General features: G+C 40.8%; 2 protein-coding genes across 29 annotated transcripts in view; one reads left to right on the top strand and one right to left on the bottom strand.

Annotated features, from left to right (window-relative positions):
* LOC110991052 (uncharacterized) overlaps positions 1 to 13,404 on the top strand; it is a 39,699-nt gene extending 26,295 nt beyond the window's left edge. For 2 of the 5 annotated variants that reach the window (XM_087134661.1, XM_087134664.1), the window contains exons 14-16: positions 740 to 1,640; positions 2,289 to 6,337; positions 10,408 to 13,404. In XM_087134661.1, coding sequence (XP_086990787.1) covers positions 740 to 1,640; positions 2,289 to 2,521 — 1,134 coding nt within the window. In that variant the 3' untranslated portion in view covers positions 2,522 to 6,337; positions 10,408 to 13,404. The remainder of the gene's footprint in view (positions 1 to 739; positions 1,641 to 2,288; positions 6,338 to 10,407) is intronic. The other 3 variants (XM_087134662.1, XM_087134663.1, XM_022256153.2) reach the window with 3 other exon arrangements.
* Positions 12,696 to 18,235, bottom strand: part of LOC110991109 (A-type potassium channel modulatory protein DPP6-like) — a 126,187-nt gene continuing 120,647 nt past the window's right edge. For all 24 annotated transcript variants that reach the window (XM_087134667.1, XM_087134671.1, XM_087134679.1 and 21 more), the window contains one exon: positions 12,696 to 17,078. In XM_087134667.1, coding sequence (XP_086990793.1) covers positions 16,950 to 17,078 — 129 coding nt within the window. In that variant the 3' untranslated portion in view covers positions 12,696 to 16,949. The remainder of the gene's footprint in view (positions 17,079 to 18,235) is intronic.

The raw sequence follows: 18,235 nt of genomic DNA, 5'->3' as shown, positions 1-18,235 counted from the left end.
CAGTAGCAACAGCATTTTGTTGGGGTTTGAGCTCCATGTCAGAAAAAGAGATGTGGAGTGTATGTATGCAGCAATGACATCTCCTTGGTGGGCACACTGTCTGCAGGTTCAAGCATGTCAGTGCGGGCCGTGCTGAGCAGTTTTCACTGTGCGCTAAGGGTGCCTAGTTGACACAGTGCGCACAACCCCCTTTGATCTCTGCCAATGAGGGGGTGCTTCTGCACAGAGTGGACACTGAATGCTGAAGCTTTGTGGTTAATCCTTGAGAACATGTACAGAAGAAGTATGTGTACAACATGAGTTTGGCATTACCACTATGTTTGTTGTGATGACATGAGATGGAGGATGAGATAAGGAATCCTCAACCAATTTTAAGGCATAGCGTTGTAAAGCAAAGAATCTCCGAAGTCTTTTGAAGCAAGATATTGGAGGGAGAGAACCCCCCCCCGCCTTTGTGTTGGTCATTGTTTGATCGGAATCTCAGGAATTCTTTACAGACTTCGAGGGGGGATGTGTTAGGTAACAATAGTCTAGAGTGTGTATAGGGATTGGACAGGTAAGGGGGGTACCCCTCTGTCCCATATCTTGCCTGGTATATCCGAAGTATCAAGCTGCAATAATACGCATTATTTATTTTCTGTGTGTATTTTTGTTGGACCATTGTGACAAGCAAACCTGCTGTTTATGTTGCAAGGGTTTTGAAGCTTGTCTAATTTTGATCTCTGATTTCGTTTTGCAGCGCGCCTATGCTGAAAACACCAAAAAGCTTGAGAAAGTTCTTCCAACAGTCACTATACGAGACCTAAGACTGGATGATGAGTGGATTCTGAACATCCTGGGACTTTATGCCCCAGACTTCCCGTCGCTGACGTCAGAAGATGTCAGAGACCATGCCGAGGAGGTCGGACAGATGGCCGAGGAGTTGGATAACGAATTTCTGAAGGAGACAGGAGATATGACCAAAGACAAAGGGGGAGAGGAGGATAGAGAGACGAGAGAGAGATTAGAGTCTGGCATCAGTATCCAAGGGGTTGACAAAGTTGTGCGGAGGCTAAAGATGTCAGACCAGAGAGATGATCAGCAGAGACAATCGCATCGATTCACTAAGATCATCGATTTGATGTGGGTTACCAGTCCCCCGCCATCAGTACCGGAAGGAGGGGCCTCATTGTCAGAGCGGGCGTCAACTTGGAGTGGGCTGAATCGGGCAGAGCGTAGGAGCCGAGAGAAGACCCACTCGGACGATAGGTTGTCTACATCAGTCCCCAACGTCAACTCTGGCCCTGTATTCAGTAGGAACTCCTCACCTGCCATTGACATCCCCAACACTAACACCAACGCCAGGACACTGGCCATCCCAGTCAACAGTTCAGTCAGCGACTCTGGGGTTTGTCTCAACATCACCAAAGAGTCTGATGTCCTGAGCCCCTCACAAATATCTTCAGACCCCAGTGACCCACTTTGCAAGCGTTGCCAAGACAACCCCAACGCCAAAGTGTTCCTGGAGCGATTCCAGACAGCCTACAACTGCTTCCGCGTGGTGCTTCAGGACACAGTGCCCATGTCCAAACTGCAATGGCTGTATCGTTGCCTTCAAGAAGTCAACACAACAGCTGAGAAACAGTCACAGATAATTTTCTGTGAGTATGCCTCTGTCTTGTAAGACCGTGTCCAAATTACTTGGCTGCAGCTTGAAATTACACACGAGTCTATGATACTGGCTACAACCATATCCTATGGAATCGTGTAGTGTCAAGCCGCAGCCAGTCAATTCAGACATAGCCTGATCTTGTTTTTGTTTGTAAGGGGAACCATCCGTTACACACAGCTAGTTCTTAATTCCTGACTTTCCAAAAAACCATGATTCTTCCAAACCTGTGATACTCAAATCAGTCCTCTGTGAGGATAGCCTTTCTTGTGTGTATGATAAATCATTTTCCAATAGGGAGCTAAAGTCTTTATGAGAAAATATAGCAAAGCAATCATAGCGATCATCTCAAAAATTGGGACTTAATAAAGACTAAAACTAAATGGATAAACTAATACAAGATGTAGTTTGTGTCGGGGAGATGTTATTTTTTAATAACAGGTTTTGCCCTGACAGCAATGTTAACAAACAAAACCTGATACATTTCACAGAATTGCAAAATAAAAAGTAAGGTGTTAAAGTTAATCAAATGGCTATATCAGATTTGATTTAGAAATTCTGAGTGTGTTTTCACTGACTTCACCGAGAGAGCTGTTCAGAGAAGTTATTGAAAATATCTTTCATTTGAACCTGGCTTTAGGTGGGAAGTGTCGCATGTTGAGTGGCGATGACCTCTTGACCGCACTTATCCTCTTTCTTCTCCACGGCGATGTGAAGGAGGTTGCCAAAGGTTACTACCATCTCATGCTTCTGCAAGATTATCTGCCGGACTTCTTGGACAAGGGGCACTTTGGGTTCTCAGTCAGCCAGTTTCTGTTTGCTTACACTTACATTCTTAGTTATGCTGATAGGGAGCTGTCCACAGACTTATAATCAGGAATCAAATTTAAAAAGGGAAACCTGAAAGAGGTTGCTCACGATACAAAATTTGCACTGTGCTTAACTTGGTAAATTTCAATGTAGCTTGTTACTAAATTTATCTGAGTTTCACCTGTTCTACTCTGCCATTTGCTCATCTGCAAGCAAATGTCTATTACGCAGACTAGTTACCAAGAGGCCTGATGACAACTTTAAATGGTTAGTTAACCATTGCCCGAGTGTTTCAGAGCTGAATGATCTTCAAAGGCAAAACTGTTCACAGTTGGTAGCACTCACTCCTCTGGCCTGGCAGACTGTGTTGATATGATACAATAACTAGACCACGAGGGAATGAGAAGGTATGAGCTAGGTTTAGTGGTGACATGGCCATAGAATATCTACTTGCTCTATTTTTTGTGACTAAATCCTTTTATCATATTCTTTTGCCAGGCAAGTTCTGTGTACTAATATAAGGGCTTGCCATATAACCTAAATGGTTTGGTGCAAATTGTCAAATGACTTTGTGAACTAATTGTCAGACTCTTTAATGGTAGGCTAACCATTTCTGCTATGTTTCTGGTGAATTTTCTTGGGCATGGAGTATTTATAAGTAATTTTGCTAGTCTGTTGGGGTTTGTGTGGGTAACGCAGGCACACTGTTCTATTTATGAGTGTCACCCCTGCTGCCCTGTCTGTCTCAGGTGGGGGACAAATTAAGCACAGAATGGATAACCACTACAGTCAAAAGACACATCTATAAATGCAAGGTGTCAATTTGACTTCAACCTGCCAAAATGCATCAATGTCTGATGTGAGTTAACAGGGTTAGTGCCTGTGAACTTGCCGTTAAATTGTCAGTGCATCGATATTTTGTCAGTTTGTGAGTGTGAAATATGACAAAGGCATATGAAATGCCTGCATATCTGCGTTAGACCACCTCAAATATGCTAAGTAATTATGGCACCTGAGTTAATTTACATGCTGTAGTAGTGTATTTTTTTATGATTTGATAATAGTGAATCCATTTCCACTCAGAACATTTCCACAAGTAGCAGCTGAAAACTTGTATGTTCTTTGTCCTTTGACATGACCTTTGACCACTATCCCTTCCTTTTTTTACTAGCCAGTTCTAAATTAGCATTGCTGGCTATAGTGACTATGGCTCACCATAGTGGCAACAATCGTGTTCCAGCCAAAGGATCACATCTTCAGTTATGGCTTGGCGCAATGACTGATCAAACCAGTTCATGCCATGTAAACATGCAGGAATTTTCTGTCAGTCTAACCACGCAGGGGCATGGGTCACCAAGCAAACTTAGCCAATGCTGTGTACCACTGGAAGTGTCTCCAACAATGTCAGTAGTTCAACATTAAGTGTCACACATTTTTTTGTATTAAAAAAACATGTCTTTGGGAGGTTGTGAAAAGTCAAGCAGGTTGTGGCCACGTGAAACAGTAACATTTTATAGAGGGTTGGGAATAAGATAAATATCCACACCTTTCCAAAACTAAACAGAAAAACACCTATGCCCTGAAATATTTGTATATACTGGTGCTGTGAGTTGCTGTTGTGATCATTATGGATATTTTCCCCAGAATACATCGCCTAGTTCAGTGCAAGGCAGTGGTGCTGTGAGTTGCTGTTGTGACCATTATGGATATTTTCCCCAGAATACATCGCCTAGTTCAGTGCAAGGCAGTGGTGCTGTGAGTTGCTGTTGTGACCATTATGGATATTTTCCCCAGAATACCTAGCCTAGTTCAGTGCAAGGCACTGGTGCTGTGAGTTGCTGTTGTGACCATTATGGATATTTTCCCCAGAATACATAGCCTAGTTCAGTGCAAGGCAGTGGTGCTGTGAGTTGCTGTTGTGACCATTATGGATATTTTCCCCAGAATTCATCGCCTAGTTCAGTGCAAGGCAGTGGTGCTGTGAGTTGCTGTTGTGACCATTATGGATAGTTTCCCCAGAATACATAGCCTAGTTCAGTGCAAGGCAGTGGTGCTGTGAGTTGCTGTTGTGATCGTTATGGATATTTTCCCCAGAATACATCGCCTAGTTCAGTGCAAGGCAGTGGTGCTGTGAGTTGCTGTTGTGACCATTATAGATAGTTTCCCCAGAATACATCGCCTAGTTCAGTGCAAGGCAGTGGTGCTGTGAGTTGCTGTTGTGACCATTATGGATAGTTTCCCCAGAATACCTCGCCTAGTTCAGTGCAAGGCAGTGTTACTAGTTCTTGTAAATTTCTTTTTTCAGTCACTTCTCTCTGTTGATGAGTTGTTACATATCCTTGAGAAGAATTTTGTGATTGATCCAGAAAGCCCATTTCAAAAGGTGGTACTTCAAGTCCAATCTTTCCTTCTTCAATGCTATGTATATCCCTAGGTCCTTTATTTATTAGTGACACTTTAGTGTGGTTTTAGGTACATGTATATTATTTATGTGAAGTTGGGATTTTTGGGTTTTTTTCAATACAAAGTGGAGAAGTTTATGTGCCCAATGTGAGAAATAGATTATATATGAAAAACAAATTAATACACCTCTTATATTTATAGTAAAGATTGCGGTAACACCATGTATTTATCTCTTCTTTGAGTATGTGTGGTTCTGAGAAGAACCGGGGAATAACTTGACGTTTCGAACAGTGTACTCTGTCTGTCTTCAGGAGACTGCAGGATTCTAACTGGGAGTGGAGCTTATATGGTGTAGAGAGGGATCCAGATGTAGGGATTAGCTCGGTGAGGCGTTAAGGCGGGAAGAGTGATGGCGGGAACAATGGATGCTGCACTGGATCCTGGGGCTGCATGCGCTCTTATATTTGGGTGTTTTGTTGACATTTTGGGATAGCTGATGCCTGCTTATTATCCGGAAATCCACTGGTGTCCTGATTTAGTACACAAGGATGTACTTACATGTATATTAACTTCCTCATTTCAAGAATCAACATGCTGAGGGTGGGTTCTAGTTCTCCCTTTTTTGAAATACATTTTGTAGATTTGTTGATAAAGGTTGATTTTTCTTGTCTCACTGAATACACAAAGATATGTAGTGTTTACCAGATATAAATTTAAGTTGCTGTAAAATTTGCCAGCCGGAGAAATCTATATATTTAATGGAATGATGTTGACGGTATATTTTATGTGTATATTTTGCTGAAAAATTGGTAATCTTGGTCAGCATGAAGAGCTATTTTTAACACCATGTGTTCACATGTACATATAGATTTAAGAGACTGACTTTCTGAAATCAGACGTCTTTGGAGCTTTTGGTATGCGAATGTTTTTGAAAAAAATAGGGAAATATGGATTTATAAATATATTTTGATTGTATTGTAAGGTAAAGTACACAGGTTTAGCTTTATTTTTAAATAAAATCATGATGCATTGGATGTTTTGAATATGACATGAAATAAATGAAAGTTACATTTCTAAAGAATCAAATTTTGCTGAATTGTATTTAATTAATTTAGACGTTGGGTCAAAAACAAACAGCGGAAAGTTAGTAAAATTCTGTAGTTTGCTTGAACAAGGTTCTGGCAAAGGTGATTCCAGTCAATAATTGATTAAGAATTGGTGTTGCTCATGCAACCTTGCTGCAGGACATTTCGAAGCACTTGGAGTTCACGGCAACAGAACTATTGGTGGCGCTGTTGCATTTGTCGATCATGTATGGTGAATGTACATGTATAATTACGTACGTCTGTTGAGTGTGGGTTCGTTCAGTCTTATCAGCGCAGGTTGTACATGTGTGCTACATTCTGATGGGTGACAGTTGGTGATGGTCAAGTGGACGATTCTTTGTCTTATACAAATGCAGAAACATGGTTGAATGTAAGAAAACTGGGTTTTAAATTACTAAATATAGAGAATGTATTATGAAATTTCTTCTTGCTTTGGTTCGTTTTCAACGGCGTTTGATCATGTTGATGTGTCTTTCTGCAATTTCATTTTGTTGTTTTGTTTTTGGGTGTTTGTCATGTTTATCCTGCTGTGTATTCCTTCTTCCATGCTATTTTGTTAGCCTTTTAACCACAATGTTTTGCTAATGTATGCACACAGGTTTGTAGGCTTTTGGGGGCTAGATCCCAGAATTAATTAACTGTCCTACGGTATCTTGTTTGTATGTGGACTTGTCATTGAGAGGATTGATTTCCCGAATAAATGTTTTTAAAAATTGCTTGATGTATTCCTACTGTGCTGTGAGGCATATGATTCTGCAACAAAGAAAGTCCACAACTTGTGCTACTGAGAGCAATCTGCATGACTTCCCTTGGCATTTGTTGGCAATAAACCTGTTTTAGGTTCACAATGCATCATTGGTTTGGATGACGAACAAGCAAGGCCCTTTGGATGCACAACCCCATAGGAGAAGTGTACCCACAACATGCTAGGCCTTAATCCATTTCCTTTTATCTCACACTCCATCCTCTTTTCACGCATTGTTGTGCTGTAGACTTGAGATAAAGCTATTCATAAAAATAAATCATAACCTTCAAATTTTAAAGACACGATATCATGGGTGTCTTTAACATTTTTCAAATAGCACCATCCAGTGACTGTCGGGTACTTAAGTGCAACCTTGTTCCCCTGGGTGTGATTTTGCCACACCGTGTTTGTTCCACCATACCCTTCACAATCTTTGAAGGAACGCACACATAGCCCGTGGAGTCGAGGTTGACTAAAGTGACCTTATGATGTCAGTGCCTATGAGTGCATTAGGAAGCAAACCAGCACGACGAGAGTATCTTTAAAGGTTACCAGAGAAAGAAAATTCTGAGAATCCTTTCCAAGAACATAAGCTTTATCCTGAACAAAGGGTGTGAATAGTAATGAGCTACCGGTAATACTGGCCAATCAGAATCACTTGTACCTCATCATCCTGCATTGACCAATCATGCTCGTTGTCTAGTCGCACCCAACGTGTAGGCGTTGTTCATTGTAAGTCTTCCAGTATTAGTGCTGGCAAATCACACGTTGCATTGGTAGGCAATCTTTTCTTTCACTGTGTATCCTGGCAAGTAATGAATAGTGCTTTGATTAGATTAACAAACTTAACAAGAAATTTTTAGGTATCGAGGATCATGGTGGAGGGAAATCCCTAGAGACAAACGCTGGTGTCCGGTACTCTGTGCGTGACATGCATTATTACTAACCTCCCCATTCCTCCAAGATTCATCACCTTGTCTTCAATGACTTTGACTGACTCAAGATCCCTACAAGGGCCCTCACGCCATAGCCTTACATTGCATGTGCTGTTCCCCTTTTGTAAACATCTCAAACGATTATTGATAGTACAGCATTTGACTTTAGGAGCACTTAGAGAACTCCCAGCAAAATGACGGTATCTTGCAGGACGTTAATGTGTTCATTTCACAGCATTAGTAGTTTGGTCTCCCTCATTGACTTAACATGGCTTTTGCACTGTCACTGGTCACATTTGTTTTTTCCATTTTATCCAGGTACAGTAGATGAATTGGCAACATGAAGTATTGTGCCGTTCCAACATGTAGCAACACCTCTTACCATTACTACAAATGGAGGTCAGGTAGATGCAGTATCCATGACTGCAATTATGGCACAGGACCTTGCCAATGCGATCCACCGCTCCGGTTTTTCCCATTTCCGACCAAGAGGGACAAACCGGGCCGGGAGCGGTGGACCAAGTTGATCAATCGCAAGAACCCCAGCGGGGAGACCTGGCAACCAGACCCTGCTGGAAGGAGCAGCGTTTGCTCCGAACACTTCCCTGATGGTCAGCCTACAAAACAGAACCCTGATCCCATCCTGAAACTGGGCTACGACCCCCCTGCAGACTTGATACGGCCTCGATCACCTCCACGGAAAAAGCAGAAAGCGGTGAGTGAATCTGAACCAGGCAAAAGCTGGTCCGTACCACTCCCCACAACTGAGCCCCAGGTACTGACAACCTGTCTGCATTCATTAAGTCAGCAGCACCAGGTCCCAGGCACAGGCAAAACGATGACAGCTATCATCCCTCAGACCAAACCTCGGCCCCGTCCTCCCAAGAGAATGTGCATTGCGTGCCAGAGCATCTCCGAAAATGGCCGTCATATTTTGAGTAACAAAGGAAGGCTGGACTTGCAGGAATGTTTGAGGCAGTATCTCAACCTGGAAGTGGAGCAGGGCTGGATGTGTTCAAACTGTGTCCGACAAGTCAAGACCATCGTCAAAAAAGTCAACACTTTCAGAAGTTCTGTACTGGCTGGAGAGTGCAACCGAGTCTTCAAAGTCTCACCAGTAGCGAAGCGGACTGGAGTAGCCCAGACCAGATCACAGCCTGACACAAACAGCGAGGTAAGGCACAGATGCGTATGTTACCACAGTGCAGAGTCCAACACGTTTTCATGTTTGTGGCAATAGTACCCCAAAGGCCTGCACATGTACATCAAAGTGTTACATAATTAAAAATAACCGAGATACATGTACATGTACCTGTTTGACCATATTATGTTGAAGGCAACTTTCTCTCATTTGCAGAGTCTGATTGGCTGTTTTCTGACACGAGACCAGTATTTTTTTATTATTATATTATATTATTATAGTATTTATTATTAAATAGTTTTTATTATGACTGAAAAGATCTCTTTACAGTTTGGAGAGAGTTTGCTCAGATGGCTCAAATGTGAACTGTTCTTTCATCATTAGTATTTGGATTACCTTAGCAGAAATTCAAAACCACAGGGTTTGTACCCATAGGCTGAAATGGACCTGTGAATTGCATCTTCTTTTTTCAGCATCCATCTGGAGAGGCCATCTGTAAGTGTTCCAGATTGCTGAAGTCGATGCTTTCAAAACAAAAGGTCGACGAGCCACTGGAAAAGACCCGAATCAAGGTCATCTTTCCCAGACAGACTAAAGCTGACACCCCAGAGTCAGAGACTGAGTCTAGTGAAGATCTTCAAGATTCGTCCAGTTCCGAGGAAGATTTCTGTGAGAATCCCAGAACCAGAACAAGCAGTGCCCAATCTGACAAAAACGAGGAGGTACGTGTATTTCCAGAAACGTCAGGGCCAAATTCTACACCAGCCTCTTTGTTGCTTGAAACCTGTAATCAGTCACCTACTGAAAGTGAAAAGCATCTTCCTAACCAAAATAATCAAGACAGTGATCCACCAGCAACCTCAAGTGACACTGTGCATTCCACTAACTCACAGCTGCAAACAATCCTTCCTAGACAAGATTCAAGCTCATCTGATTCATCGCCCATGCCTGTGAGTTCAGCAGGGTCGCTCCAAGATGCGTCAATAATGTTTTGCATCCAACCCACCACCAGTAGTTCCGGATCGTCAATAACTAGCCCTTCCATACAAATAGCTGCCTCAGCCTCAGATGAGTTCATCTACACAAAAACCCTGAATGAACTGGCAAAGTTCATAGCAAGGAAACCACATCAGGAGCATGATTACGCACAGTGATGGGGGCAGTGTGACAAATTTGCTTGAAATGAAGCTTGGGGACAGTCCATTTCCGATGCCTGGAAAACGTAACAGATAATCTCCACCCTGAATTCGTTCATGTGATTGGAACACTTTACAGTGCTAGATGTTTGTGAATTCAAAAGGTGTCATTGCAAACTACTCGGGTTTGGCAACCGTAGTCTTTCTGCTGAGCACAGCAAGGGAATAATGTTAGAGACCTAGTCGGCAAGGTCCTACTGCCTTTTCACAGAATCTACTTACAGGAATAACTTCTGATAATTTCTTATGTAAGTTAACTAAGGAATGTTCAATATGTACATGTATGTGTACATTAGCTTGAATGGTGTGGTGATAACCAGTACTTGGTGCAAAGCCCAAGCAATGACAAGGCTTACTGGTCACATACAGATTACGTGTTCTGTCTTTGGTTTTCTGTTCCTATGTACATGTACATGTATCTAGATTGATCTACTGTACATGTACATGAACATGTACCTTACAGGTCTTTACTGCATTGGCAACATGCTGTCCTGACATGGCCCTGTGAGGGTAGAGATGGTTATCGTGATTAATTTAGCTGCTTTGCACCGAAATGGCAGCATCGAGCTGTATACTCCCCAGGGAGCTGAGATGGTATTTGAAATGTTTCACAGGCCCAGTGAGCAGGGGTAATTATAATGGAAAGCATTTTGATCTATGGTAGTTAAATGTTCCATCAACCACTTGAGTATTGTGACTTGCCAGTTGCGGTGTAGCTTACAAAATGTAACTGCACATATGTGAGCATGGTGTCACTAGTGCTGTAATGAAGTCTGGTTAGTCTGTAACTTCTTCAACTATACATGTATGTCCAGGGAAAGTTATTGAACATTGCCAAAAGTGACCAGAATACAAAGGAATGTGTCCTCCACTGAAAGAGCAACATTGTGTGGTGAGGGAAGGGGCTCCATTTTTGGAGGTCAAGGACAAACAATTGAAGGTTCATACTTTTGAAGGTTCATTTGTTCCTTACTCCATGGTTCATTACCAAGTATACCATTCCATATGACTGCAATTCACAAGTTTGCATAAATAGCTTTCATACATACCTGTTGAGTGTTCATGCCTCGCCTGCAGCCACTTTTGCTATGGGAAAGATTTCAGTTGGGAAACTTTGGATCACATTGTGGGGACTTTGGTGTTTTCAACATATACATGTAGTCATTTGCAAAAGCTTAAAACCACATGAAATTTTAATGGCATTTGTCTCTGGGCCTCCATTATATTGTCTCATTGAATGATTACTTAACATATTTTACAGTGGTGCACAACGTCAGTGTAGTGCTATATACCCATTTGAATGAATTTCTTTGCAAAGGCAGGTCTTGTATGACATTTTGTCTTTAAGGCAGTCAAAGTAATCAGAAATAAAGGAGGGCACATTAGACCCTTAACATTTCAAATCATGGAAATGTAGTCAAATGTAGCTGTTTAACCAAGATACTTAGGTTACCCATTGAAAATAATTATAAGTTGCCATGATTGATTGGTTTAAGTTTGGTTTTTCTTCAGGTTAATAGAGGATTCCACATAAGGGCCATCTGTGCATATCTGCATCGGAACCGAGGCTCTCTGTGTGGAACTTTGTCGTGCCAGCCCGTGGAGTCCACATAGTACATGGAGTATCCGGTTCGTAAGTGTGACGCCACTTCAGTTTAAACCACGCCCACTGCACAAGATACACGACCATCGCTGGTACATTAGTTAGCCGTCAATTGTCGTTATTTTTTCTTTGGATTTCACGTGTCGAGTCATCCTGAAAGACTCTTCCACAAAAATTTGCAGCCTGAAAAGTCTGAATTTAACATACCTTTATGTATTTGTGTCTTGACTCCTTACTTTCAATCGTCTTATCATATTAAGAATTGAAGCTGACACATACAGCCTCGTTTTCAAACGCGGAAGTGCGCAGATCAACGCTAAAAGCGTCACATTGGGATCCATCTATGCATTTTGTATGAGTGGTCCTAAATTTTTTCAAATGACTGTATGCATGGTTTTCTTAGTATCTGAGAGACTCTCCGTGGGCATAGACTGCATGGTAACAATAGCATAGCAGCTATTGCCTCTATTTCTGCTTTTTGTCACCATTGAGGAATCAATCTATAACATTCTCATCCCCACATTAGTCTCTGGGGTGGGGTATTTGACTGGACTTGTACCAGTTCATGTATCACAAGATTAATCCATTTGGTAAATGGCCCACCCAGGTCAAATGTACGTGTTGAAAAAGAATTTCCGAAGATCTTGTCCCCAGAGCCGAGTCTGAGTGTTTGCAGATGCATATGCAGACAGGTGTTTCTGCCAGTGGCAGATAGATGCATGTGCAGACAGTTGATGCAGACAGCCAGTAGAATTTCCTTTCCATTTGAAATCTCCAGACACTGCTGCCTTGTCACATGATTTGGGGCAAGTTCTTGCATAATTGTTGTCCATCCAGTGTGGCGGTCTCCGCTGTCTCCCGGTCTCAGAGGTCCCCCTTACCAAATATGGTAAAATATGTCATGCCATCTTTGTGCACAACAACGGGAAAGTCATCCGTTTAATGTCCGGCTATTCAGGGGGGACTGCTGAGACCAGGAGACAGCTGAGACCACCACACTGGGACATTAAGCACCAGTGTACCTGCTCACACACGTGAGAATGCCACACCAATAAAGACTGCAGGTATTCCTAAACTGAAAAAAAGAAGTATGACTCTTACAACTCACTGTTTTTATCATAAAGGATTGCTTTATTTCAATCCAGAACCGTGTAAGTATTTGCACATACAAAAGGTCAAAGACACAGACCGCAACTTAGGACAATGACAATGTTGAATGAAGTAACTGGAAAAAAAAATAAAATTGTTCACAAGAACAAGTCTTACTCTACATCCACTAAAGGGAATTTTGAGATCAGAAGTTTTTGAGGCCAATGACCTGTTTCACAAGTCAAAAAAGGAAAACTTTGTCACGGGTAGTAATTGAAAAGAACTGTATTATGGACATTATATTCTCCAAAATGTGTTAGGATTTGAATGACTTCTTACAAAAATGTACATTATTTAATGAGAATTTAGAGACGTTTTTCAAGTTTATCAATCTTTATCCTTGCTGTAAAAATGTTTCCTTTTTGTTACTCATCTAAGAGATGAACTGTGGCAAAGTTGGTGAACAAAATTATGGACCTTTTTAGACGACTTACCTACGTACATACAGATCGGTTGCTGATTATTTTGAAAAGGGGCATTTGCTTCAATATGGTTGTATTAGAAGATAACATGTCTCTGTAATGTTTTGATTCACTGTTTAAAGTAAAAGAAAGTCAGATATATCTCCAAAATATACTGTACATACAGAAACTGTGTGGAGCTACATTTAAAGAATGTGCATTTGTATTTATTTCATGTGTATATAAAGAACCCTTGTTGGATAATCATGTCAGCGTCAGAAATTAGTAACTGATTTAAAAAAAAATTTACAAACAAATCTGTCATCACTAAAAAACCCTTGAATGATTGTTTTACATGTTGTCACAACTTTGGCGGAATATGTTTAAATTTATTTAGGAACACAAGCAAGGACACTTTTCAAAATTGTTCCCAAGTACCGGTGTGAAGTACGCTACATTCTTCAATTATATTCAGCAGGTGCCTCTGACATGTAGGCAGCATCATTTATAACAATTTGAGTTAACAATGGCATGAATCATGGACACGACTGGATGGTAAAATAATAATAACCAGCATTCTTAATGCTCTTTTTAATAAACTAAATCACGGCGCTTATAAATGGTAATCAGTTGAATAATTACTCAAACTTAATACACAGAACAAAGCTGATATAATGAAATTCACTGTTACCTTGTTTTCTAATGAATTGAATGTTATAAGCAAGTCATATCTAAGGATTTTTAAATTTACCAAGTATTAACCCAACCTTTATAAAGAACTACCTTTCACTTAACCCTTAGAATAAATAGACAAGACGACAACAGCATTGGTTGGTTTTGAACCCACTACCCCAGCATTTTCTAAGAGTTATAAGTCCTGCTATTGGGCAACTTACTCTTCTGAATCAAATGTGTTTGTATGTTCTATCATTTCATACATTACAAAGACACAAAGAAGTGCCCTTTCAAGGAACCATATCGGTCTGTCATCAATGAAATATTTGGGCAATGTAGTTATCTTTGGATTAGAATATGACACAAAAAGATTTCGGTTGGTTTTGAACCAACAGCCTCTCAGTTCAGAGTCCACATACTAGACTATTATCCCATCTTAAATATGGCACCTGCTTTATTAACAATACATTTAAGCATGGATAAAAAAATGGGTTGGGTTGATGTGAACCCACAACCTCTCAATATAACACTCCAATTTTCTTTCATTTTTTGATATTAGTACATGTATTTTGCAACTGTTCCAAATACTGGTGGGTGTTTGGAGATACATGTTATATGAATTTGCTGCAGGATTTTTTTGTAGAAAATGATCCCAATGTACATGTACTATAATCGCTTGTCCACAATTATATTAACATGCACATAGATTTAACCAAAAAAATAAAAAATATCAAAAAATAAAACATTTGTTGATATACATGAAATGGAATAAAACTTTTAGGTTACATTTAACAAACCTCTTGAAATTTTGGATGTTATACACTGAAATATAATGAGCCTATGGTATTTAACTGACACTGGGCTGAGGCATAGTATAAATAACACCGACACAAAAAGATGAGGAAAGTCTCCACAGCATTTCACAACTTGATCAAATATAAAACAAAAACATTTCCAGATAACTTTAGTACGTTTGAGTGATTTGTAAAACTAAACTTTTGTCACGATGCATCGGGACACAACAAATGAGAATGGTTTCTGTGTAACTTTACAGTGATTGGCAAGTGAAAATCTCTTGCACTGGTTCACACACACCGTTCACGTTAATATTTAAGAATATTCACAAACCAGTGAAGGTGAGATTTGGCCAAGCAACAAGAGTTTAGACTGGCTTTCTGACATTTTGTTTGCATTTTTACCACAAGCTGTGAATGGACCAATTACTTATCTTTAGCTAGTTTCATTAAACTGACTTGGTACATGTACATCAGGTCACCTTCATCACAAAGGAGCTTTTGGGGTTCTAAACTAAGAAATAGTTTCTGGGTACTTAAAATTTATAAAACAAACCACTTCAACCAATTTTTAAAAAACAAAATAAACCATAATTTGATAAACTTTAATTCTTGTGCTTTTTAGCATAAAAATGGTCATGCATACAGGCAATATGTACAGTTCATAAAGTACAAATATATCATACACTTTGTACAGCCGGAATGTTACAAATTAATTTAACAGCAGAAGATAAAAAAATTTAACAGGACTCGGTGTTCAGTTACAGTATTTGTAGAACCAGAAAATATGTAAAAGGCATTTTGAAGAACTATCAACGCGATGCCCCTCAAAATGGAAGTTCTGTTGAAGTGAAAGAGAATTTAATGACAGCTTTGCTCATTTTAAGTTTGCAAGAATTTGAGAAAGCACACGACAAAAGAGCCAGTTCAATCACAGCGGTGATAGTCCAACGGTGTCTAAATCTACTTGCTGTGGCAGAAAATCTGACACATATATATCTATGGCGTTGGCTACAGCCATTTCTCATAGACATGTGCTACTCCTAGCTGCAGCCAGTTGATTTACACAGAACCGAAAACTATGGCTGGGATTGAAAGTATCACACTTGCATCAGTGAAAAGCCACTGGCTGTGGCTGTTTCACATAGGCACAGGTGGTACTCTCAGCCACAACCAGTTGATTTAGACGAAACGAGGCTGGGAAAAACATGTGCATTAATGGAAAGCCACTAGCTAACTAGCCATGAGTATAAAACTAAAAGAATAATTTACAAAATATAAAAACAAAAGTCAGACAAACACTATAATAAAACCTACTGAATGCTTCATTTCAATGCCCCTAAATAAAACAAAATGTGCACTTTAACACAAAGGGTCTTGTCAATCAAGCATGAACTTTCTGCAAACTTTGGCTGCCCACACAAAATGGATTGATTGCTCTACTGACCTCTGACATTCTGTTCATTTGCATATGCACCAGTGCACAAAGAGGTAGTCCCACCTGTATGTATACTTCTGAACAAGGCCACTTAACTCCAGAGAAATTAGGACTCTCAGCGAACACTAGGAGTTCAGAGGGTTTGAGGGCAGTACCATCCTTATAAACACGAACGCCAGGAGACCGAGGTCTAAATCCTGGCTGCTTTACTTCTCCATCCACGACACTTCAAAATTTGCATGTGGGGGGAAAAGTAATGACTTGATTTAGAGTATGCTGAAGTTACGGTAGAGATTTCTGTTCAAAATTCATCATGCCTCAGCACAAGAAAGCTGCTTGAGCTTTAAGTATTGCAAAATGGACTGGGAACCAGTCAAAAGAAAAACACACTGCATGATGTTTTAGCTGGTTACCCTTCATTATTTTCAGCATTCAGAATTGCTGTGCTTAGTTGCTTCGTAAACTTGGCCCCTCACTAACAAACCTTGGGGTGAAGAGAGCAAAATTTCTTCCCAGGTGTAACGTAAAGCCAGAAAATTAAGCCCTGCTGTTGCATGCTGTTACTGGAGGACTTTAAAGAAGACAACCTCCAGTTAGAGGTTGTGTTTTCACAACATCAGCAAAGTAGGCCTCAGATTGGACAGGGCATTAGGAACTTCATAAAAGCCCTTCACAACAGCTGCAAAATGCAGTATTCCATTGATGAAGTCCAGTATGTCCAGGGTGTGCTTAATATGACTGTCAACGGTGCTGTATTATATTTCCAGTTTTTGTCAGGCGCTGTTAAATTTTCCCCAGCGAACTTCCAGACTATCCATGGACATTCAAGCCTCAATTCAAAATATACAAGGAGGAGAAGCGACATGTAAACAGAGCGTAGAGAGGGAGCCTGCAACAATCTCTGTTCACGATGCGTGCAGTTCTGTGTTCTGGTACATCTTTTCTATGCTCGTGTTCACGAAGGCTGACATGATGTCGAAGAGGTGGCGCTCCACATGGGGGTCATCCAAAAAGTGTCGCTGGTCGGGATAGAACTGCCAAGAGAACACAGACCAACATCAACTTTCCTTAATTCTGGATTCTTATTTTCAAATGCATACATGCAACTTGTTCTCTCGCAATGGATGACGTCACAACCTGTCATTCTTCCTTGTCCAATGTTCCTTACTCTTCTAAATACTCAAACCCAAAAGGAAATGTGCAATGAATGTTAACTCATGATCATTACTCACTCTTCTGTACATTTTCTCGTTCAGTATACGTTTCTCTTCTGAAGGACTGTTACCATACCTAGCAGACATGTTTTTATAATAATAATACAAGGACAGACTTGTATGGTGTGATTATCCAGGAACTCAATCAAGACACCTGCAACTTTATTACTTTTATCCCTGCCTAAGCAAATTCCTTCAAGCCATGTCAGTCCCATGGACAAAACTCGGTTGGATGATGCCACTCAATATGCAAATGGCTCATCAAAAACAATACCATCTCTGCCCTCCCAGATATCTACATGAACATGTAGGTCTTTCTCTCAAATGATATCCCTTCTAACAGATTGCCATGTGCCGTAACATTTTGGACTTCAGATTTTCAGGATGGCATCAGCTGCTCTTTGGGGGTTAAAGCGAGCAAGGGTGGATCCAGGGGGGCCGACAAGGGCTATGGCCCCCAGAAAATTGAGCCAAAAACTGTAATTTTTTTTTAATTAACCACTTCGTGCCGGGCCATTTTGCAATGTTGAGGATGCTGGGCCGGCATGACTATCATTTTTTTCGTTTTCAAAATCCTTCAACAATTCATCATTCCATTTAACAGTCGTTCATAGCCACACAGGGTAATCTTCAGGCACTACTCTAAGTTGACAGGTGACCTTCATTGACGCCCGAATATTTCAGCCAGGCCTGCAGCCTTGTAAACAGAGCCCAGATTGTGCGGTGTTATACAACTGTCTTTTGTTCACGAACCTGGCTCAGTGCACTGCTGACCTCTTTTCAATAGGGGCCAGATTAACATGCAGCGGTGCTGTGTGGCTCATCGCTGCGGTGGTGGAGAGCTTTTGTCCCCGGTGGTAATCCGCTTGCTCTAAATACCCCAAACCCTGGTATACGGTTTCAAAACAAGGCTGGATTATCACCACTTTTGAGAGTGAAAAAATGTCAGTAATGCCCAGCAGCCTGGTCTTTTGTTC

This window comes from Acanthaster planci, linkage group LG03 (genome assembly GCF_054643075.1).
Source record: "Acanthaster planci isolate LZ-2023a linkage group LG03, COTS_SCS, whole genome shotgun sequence".
NCBI lineage: Eukaryota > Metazoa > Echinodermata > Asteroidea > Valvatida > Acanthasteridae > Acanthaster > Acanthaster planci.
The sequence above is the reverse complement of the archived record's forward strand: the minus strand, read 5'-3'. Positions and strand labels throughout refer to the sequence as shown.